Here is a 7,789-nt window from a genome sequence, read left to right on the forward strand (position 1 = left end):
TCGAGTTGCTGCATTGGCGATTTGAGGTGTACCGGAGCTCGAATTACGAGAACTATTTGATTGAGCAGGTAACTTTTTGCAGCTCGCGCTTTGCTCTCTTTGGCCCTTAAGGTTAACCCCTTTTTTGTTATATTAGCTGCAGAAAAAGACGGAGGCTTTGGAGTACCTTAAGGGCGACATCGATCGCGTCAGAACTGCCTGTGGTGAGCTAAGGGCTCATGTGAAAGCTCAAGCTTTAGAGGAGGCAAGCGCCTCGGCCAAGGTCCCCGCCTTCGAAGTCCTACTCCGCTTGGCTCGTGATAATGCCAAAGTTCAAGCGGATATGATCGGGAAATTTGAATCTGATCTTTCGAAGATCAGGGCTGTGATAATTGATGCCCGGGCTGAGGCGACGCTAAATGGAACCAAGGCTGATAAGGAGATGGCGATTCGTATGAAAGACGCTGCGGATGCTCAAGCCGAGCTAAAGGGATCCCTCGACCGGGAGAAGAGGATCGAGGAATATGTCCGTTACAGATCCCGAAGAAAAGTACTCGGGGAGATTGGCGCGAGGGGCTTCGTTCTCTTAGAGGAATTGGCTCGAGCAAGGGCGGACGAGCGTGACACGCGGTCATTCCTTGACGAGGTGGAGAGCAAACCCGGCAAGCCGTACCCCTTCGGAGCGGAGCATAGATTTCATCGTTTTATCGCTTTGTATTTGATATATGTAGAGCATGTCTGTAGATGGAGAGTGCGCCCCCCCCCCCCCCCCTTTTTGCGAATGTAATATAAGAGGAAATTTGAAGCTTTATTTCTTCTGCATCTCTTTTCTGTTATTGCTTTTGGCCAGGCAGGCTGGTTTCGATGTTTGGCGGGATCCTCGTAGGTCTGGAACCGATTGGTCAGGCGCGGGGGCTCTTAAGTGCAATCCTTGACGTTAGCAGGCGTTGGGGCCTCTGTGCTTTGACCTGCCGTTTAGGCTTAGTCTCCGAGCCAGGCTTCGACTCGAGCCTTCCTGCCCTTAAATCATCTAAGTCCGTGCGGGCATGTAGTAATTGTATCCATTTCTTGCCCTTGGGCATTTGCTATTTGGACTATTTTGGGTCCAGTCTCCGAGTCACGTTGCGATTCGAGCTTTAATTGACCCTCAAGTTCTTTCCTGCCCGCATGGGCGGACGGCGATGGCCTTTCGTGCTTCGGGTCGAAGTGACCTTACAGGTGGATGACCCGGAGGCTCACTCATCTGGCGATAGTGGCATTTATGCCGTGCCCTTAATCGTATTATAGTTTAGCCAATTTGGGTCCAGTCTCCGAGTCGCGTTGCGATTCAAGCTTCAATTGACCCTCAAGTGCTTTCCTGCCTGCATGGGCGGACGGTGATGGCCTTTTGTGTTTCATGTCGAAGTGACCTTGTAGGTGGGTGTCCCGGAGGCTCACTTGGCTGACGATCGTGACATTTATGCCGTGCCCTTAGGCATATTGTAGTTTAACCATTTCGAGTCCAGTCTCCGAGTCACATTGCACTCCGAGCTTTAATTGACCCTTAAGTATTTTGGTCGTTAAGACCTTTCAATACGTGGCCCAGAGGCTTGCATAGTTAACTATTTTGGATCCGGTCTCCGAATTGGGTTACGATTCGAGCTCACTTTAATCCTCAAGTTGTCAATCTTTTAGTTGGCAACAATGGCTCTTATGCTTATAATATGTGGCCCGGAGGCTTGCTTAGTTAACTATTTTGGATCTGGTCTCCGAATCGGGTTACGATACGAGCTCACTTTAATCCTCAAGTTGTCAATTTTTTAGCTGGCGACAATGGCTCTTACACTTATAATATGTGGCCCGGAGGCTTGCATAGCTGGCGGCAACGGCTCTTACGCTGTTTTTGCCCGTGGGCTTTTTGTAGCCTTTGTTTTACACTCGTTAAGGTCGTTTAAAATATTTTTGCCTAACCCGTCGTTGGTTCTGGAAGAACCTCGATTTCAAGTCGTTATTGGCGATGTTTTGAGCACTTCGGAAGGTTCATAGCTCGTAGGTTGAGTAGGTCGAAGCCTTGTGACTTGGAGCTGACATGGTCGAAGCTCGTTTTTGCCTGTTGAGGGAAGCCTATTTTAACCGGTTCTTTTCGAAGTATATTCGAATTAGTGGCCTACGATTTTTGTTTAGCGACGGTCGAGCGTCCCCGAGTCGTGTTAGTTTGGCTGTTTCAGCCATTTTTGACCATAGTCATATGTGTTTGGCCGGAGCCATTTTTGATCCTGAGTGATAGTTTAGGCGTCTACACCGAGGGTATGCCCTTTCGGGATTCTTACAAATACGACGTATAGCCTAAACTTTGGGATTTTCATGCATGTTGAGGTCTTACAGTTTGTCATGCTTGTCGAGGTCTTACAGTTTTTGTTGCAATGTAGAATGGATCTGGTTACGCCGAGTCTGCCCGCTAGGGGTCTTACAGTTTCGGGTTTTCCAGCGCATGGCGATTGACGACAGTCTCCGAGTCATCAAGTTGTTTAAGCGTGAAGACCGCTTCTTGTGAACTCGGAGCTGCCTTGTAGGGGCTTTATGAGCCTGGAGTTTCGACCCTGGGGTCGTGTGAGTGCCAAATTGTTGACGTTAAGTCTCCGAGTATTTCTGAATGCATTTGGTGGAGCGGGCCCCTGTCGGGGGTATATTTGAGATTTCCTTGTCTGGAGAATAAAATGCTGAAAAGATATCCTTTTATTGCTTGGTACAGACATACATTGTTTCATCGTCGTGAGCTCAACCCACGCGGGCGCGGCTTCTCCGTCCATTCGACCCGGTTAATAATTCCCGATTGGGGTTTAGTCTGCCGTTTCCCGGTCCTCCCGAGGGGGCGGTGCCCTTAGAAGCAGATCATCGCTCGTCGTTGGGCTGTAGAAGAAGGTCTGCGGCCCTATTAGATCCTCTTTTGGGGGTATGTTGCTCCGCTAATAATCTTGCTGACAAGGCCCTCTCTGGTGCGGATGCCCGACTGAGGGGAAAAAGCGCGGCGCCCCCCTCCCCCCCCCCCCCTTTTAAGGCCTAGGGATATCCGAGTAGAGTTAGAGCCTCCGAATATCCTGGCCAGCTGTCTGCATACAGGTTAGTGAAAAAATAACAAGGGAGTAAAGTAGTCCTTCCTCACCGCAGGATGTATAGGCGACATTTTGAGATTTGGTATGTTCCTATCCTTTCGGGGCGCGAGCCCTGGTTCAGTCCTCCACCGTGCCTTATCAGGCTTGGCCGAAGATGTGGTTTGCTTACCCTTTGGTCCTTCCGAGGGTGGGGGCATTGATGCCGGCGACGCGCCATATGATGAAGAATTAGGGGCATTGATGCTGGCGACGCGCCATATGGTGAAGAATTTCCTCTTATCGCGTATTACCCCCTTCGACTCATTTTAGTTCTGCCTTTTGCGAGAGATTTCATTCTTTTGGTGAGATGGGCCGACGGTGTCCTCGAGTAGTGTGCCGGCGGTCGTCTGAATAAGACGTCCATGATTTGCCCCTCCTCTGATGGTATAGAGCTCGACGTCCCAGCCCGAACTCAGTCGGGCTATATCAAGAGAATGGTCTTTGTGGCAATTCGTCATTTAGAATTCGCCAGGGATTCGAGATGGGGGGCGATTTGGTCCGTTAGTTCGGACCGCCCCACTGACTTTGGTCTGACATTGTTGTTGTACGTGACCGAACCTACCTGAATTCACGAACACATGCTTTATTTAAGATAAATTAAATGAGGGAGAGGGTTACCAATGCATCGGTATGACGTCGGGGCGGAGTCTTGGTGCCCTTTTCCATAGGTGTAAAGGTGTCCTCCGAAATACTTCCCTGGACTCTTTTTTCCCTGACGGCGAACATTTTCACTTCCCATGTCATGAGTCCTCGGAGGGTGTCGTCGTTCCTTCACTCTCGTGGTAATACGTCGTGGCTTGTTCACTTCATCCTTCCCGGTTGCCTTCCTTCCTTGGGGCTGTACTCGAGCCTGACCGCTCGATGGTACTCGGTGATGATTTTTATTGAGTAACACGGTTGTCGTCTTTCCGAGATACGGGTCATTTTTGACCCTGTGGCCGCGCGCGCCCTGTGGTTCCCGCATCGGGTTGCGGTTTTTTTTGAAAGGGTCTTGGTCGAATAGGCCTGAGTCGCTCAGCGTCCCTGGTTTTGCTTATGGTGATCACGATATTTGGTATCGCAATGTTGAAACCGTATTCTACTAGGAGGGGTTCCTTTGCCGGTTGTGCCTCGTCAGATCCGGTTCCACTGAAGGTTCCTTGAGGATGTTTCCCTCGAACTATTTCCCTACTGTTGCGAGGTAGGTTGCATCTTGTGGCGTTCCTCCCATTCGCGGCGCATGGATGGTACCTCCATCTGTTTGGCATTAGTTTCTTCGCTGGGAGCCTGCTCGGGTATACTGGGCCCGTAGAGGCTTCTGGATTCATGGCCCTGATTCGTGGTCGATGCCGGGTATGGACATACGGCCAGGTCTCGGCTGGGTATGTGACTAGGCGTCGTTTAAAAGGACCTGGAGTCGTTGGGCATGCTTCGTTTAAACTTCGGGCGAAGGCCTAGGTTGTCCATCCATCCGAAACTGGGAGCGGTCTCATTCGTCCTACCAGGGAATGAAACGCGACTTCCTGTGGTGTTTCATTCTCTCTTTGTTCGGCCTCCGACGTGTCGTGCTCTCCCGTTACTACTTCGATGGCATCGGCGTATGCTTCTGCGAAGGGATCTGCCGGTGCGGTAAGCGAATTTGTGAGGTCGGGCGCTAGGCTGCGGCGCCACACCATGGTTTCTTTCGAGAGTGTTTCCCCAAACTTCTTCAACGAGATGGTCTCGAACTTATCATCTTGAAGGTCGCTGCCTTTCTCTGTGCATGTGTAAGCGGTGGTGCGCTCGTCGGGATCCGAGGTCCCGTCGCACCTGGGGAGTTCCGGCGTTCCGGATTTCTGTGAAGCGGGTTCTTGGACCGCTCCCCCGGGTGAGAACTGTCGCATGAATCTCCACGAACCTGACTCGATCCTTTTGGAGAGATCCCCAAGCATCTTTGCTATGTCGGGGTCTGTTATCGATCTGTTGTTGTTTGATATTTCAGGTACTCGTTCGGCGTAGGGAGCTGTTTTCGACGCTACTGTGCTGGGAGTCTTTGGATGGCTCCATAGCTGAGCGATAGCCAATTGTTGTGCCTGCAACATTTCAAAAATGTCATGAAGACTAACTTCCTGTGCTTCCCGAGCCGGGGTTTGTTGGACTTCCTGTTGGTCGATATGCTGAATGCTCCCATCGGTGTGCGAGGCATCATCGACCTGTTGCGCGTCTTGTGAATCTGCGTCCGCTAGAACCGGTCCGGGCTCGTTATCGGGATTCTGTACAGGTGCTCCGGCGGCAGGGACAGCCACGCCATTTTCCCCGTGATTTTCGAGGTAGTCGTTCTCGACTCCGTTTACCGAGCCAGACATTTCGACCTGAAATCAAAGGATCTTGGACAAGAAAAAGTGTGAAAGATAATGTGCGTTTGTGCAATGAAACTAGCAAGAAAATAATCACTATTATTTATAGCCCCACGGTGGGCACCAAACTGTTTACCGTGAAAATGGTAACAACAATTAAATTTGTAAATGAGATTCTAAAAATACGTGATCTATTCCCGAGCTAGTTGTTAGAGCAGGTGATGCTAATAATATGGAGTTTAACGATGAAACTCGAGCTAAAACGAGATAGTAATCAAACCGAGGGGCTTGTTGCCCAAGTATAGGTCTGGTCGATGGGGGACCCCGGGGACGACGTCAGGGTCGAATTCGAGCTATCGGGGATAGTCGGGGATGGGATAACAGTTGAAGATATAATCAAACAAGGCTCTTTACTGCCAATATTAAGTAATACGATGAAGGACTAGTATGAAAGCGATGGATATCGAGGCGACCTCGGGCCAATAAGAACGAACAAGTTTAGAAAGAAAAGAGAAAGAGAGAGAGAGAGAGAGAGAGAGAGAGATATTATTGCACTTGTGGAGAAATGGAGCAATACCAGTCCCTTACAAGGTAGGGTGAGTTCCCTTTATATAGGAGGGGAACTCGGCTACAAGTGCGTGGTCATTAATTACAAAGTATGGAGATGGGATGGCTTGACGCGATGCCTCAGCATAGGCTCTGAATAGGCCGGCTCTGTCAGACTTAGCTATGTGCCCTGGGAACTTCCCCTTCTGTTCTAGCCTCGACCTCCGTCTTCTTCGAATCGGGCCTCGACGAGCCCCGAGGGAGGGGACTAAGTCGTAGCCCCGTGTCCTCGGGGTCTCGAGGCATTCTCCCGAGATGGCTTGATAGCGAGAAATCAGGCCCTCTGATTTCACCGCGTACAAAGTGGTTAATTAAACAGTTAAAATTGACAAGGCTTTGGGCTTTTCCATGGAATAATTGATTGGAAGACCACATATGAGACAAAATCTTCTAGTCAAGTACGTCGTCCTGGTCTAAAATTGTATGCTGTATGCTTGTAAAGTGGAAGAGAATTCAGCTTGGAGTGTGAAGATTCAACTGACCATTTGAAACTGAGGTGACTTCTAAAAGACAAAAAGTAGTCCTTCAGTTGTTATTCCATTCCACTTATGTTGAAAAGTAAACTAACTTTTATTTTCTCTTTGCGGTGAGAAAGTGGAGCGATGGCTGTGGGACTATTGGAAGTTCTTGTCAAATAAAATACTAAAGCAAATCAGATATAACAACTAACTCTTTTTTATTCATAGATGTCTTCTTTTGTTCTTGAATAAACTAATTCAGAAAACAGAAATAGACAAAAATCTAAAAGTTCTTCACTTTTGAGTGTACTCCAATATCATAGGCTCAGGAATAAAGATATAGCTATAACAGGAAGCACTTAGGATCAAGTGATAGGGGAATAGAGATTTGAAGACAGTCTAGGTTCCAAGATCACAGGAACAGGAAACTTAGGATGTGTAGTGAGCCCATAATGTTCTTCCACACTTATATCTTCTGGCTTCATACCTTCAGGTAATTTCCAGCTGAATCCATGCAACATGTTGGCTAACGTTGCTCGGATAACCTTAAGTCCAAGGCTATAGCCAGGACACCTCGTTCGCCCCGAGCCAAAGCAAAGTTATGTCCATCCATGTCAATATCCTTCTCTTCTACCCATCTTTCCTTCCCGACAACCCGGTCAAGCTCTTCGGTTGCCTTCTCAATAACCCTTGGCTGTCTAAGAAGTTCTTGAAATGCGCATTGCACTGCTGCTGTCAAGCTATCTGTTCCTCCAGTTAGTAAATCCTGCCATAGTCTAACAAGGTTAGCATTTTGTCTAAAACAAGAGAAAATATTGAGAAATTATTTTATAACCCTAGTTAGGAACTAACCTGCATTAACCCTTTGACACAGTCATTAGTGAGTTTGACTTCCAGGTTAGGGTCTTCAGCCATCTTCAACAAGACATCAACCATGTCCTTTGGGACAAAGTTGTTCTCTTCATTCTTCTTAGCCCTGTGGTCATCTAGCACAATGTTGTGGAACTTATCAAAAGTTCTTTTCAAAGCCTTCATCTGTTTCACATAGCCTTGTAGGTCCAAGAAGCTGAGCCATGGAATCCAATCTCCATTGTTGAAAGCACCATTAAGTAAGAACCATTGATCTACCAGGCGCTGCAAATCTTCTATTCTAACTGTTGATTCACCAAAATACTTGTTGCTCAAAACCATCCTTGTCATGCTGCAGAGGCTAAATCGCGACAAATGGTCTTTGAGAAAAAATGGCTTTCCAGCAAGGGAATTCAGCTGGGAAATCAAGGTCTGCCTTTCTTCAACACGA

The 7,789-nt window shown here is 48.4% G+C and overlaps 1 protein-coding gene across 1 annotated transcript; it reads right to left on the reverse strand.

Moving 5' to 3' along the window:
- Positions 1-6,690: 6,690 nt before the first annotated feature.
- LOC109216941 (cytochrome P450 703A2-like) lies at positions 6,691-7,788 on the reverse strand (the record flags this gene model as incomplete). Its single annotated transcript, XM_019381161.1, has 2 exons — positions 6,691-7,255; positions 7,342-7,788. Coding segments are annotated over 2 exons (687 nt in total), but the record flags the coding sequence as incomplete, so codon positions are not given.
- Between the last annotated feature and the right edge of the window lies 1 nt (position 7,789).

The sequence above is a fragment of the Nicotiana attenuata genome, unplaced genomic scaffold, assembly GCF_001879085.1.
Source record: "Nicotiana attenuata strain UT unplaced genomic scaffold, NIATTr2, whole genome shotgun sequence".
Lineage (NCBI taxonomy): Eukaryota > Viridiplantae > Streptophyta > Magnoliopsida > Solanales > Solanaceae > Nicotiana > Nicotiana attenuata.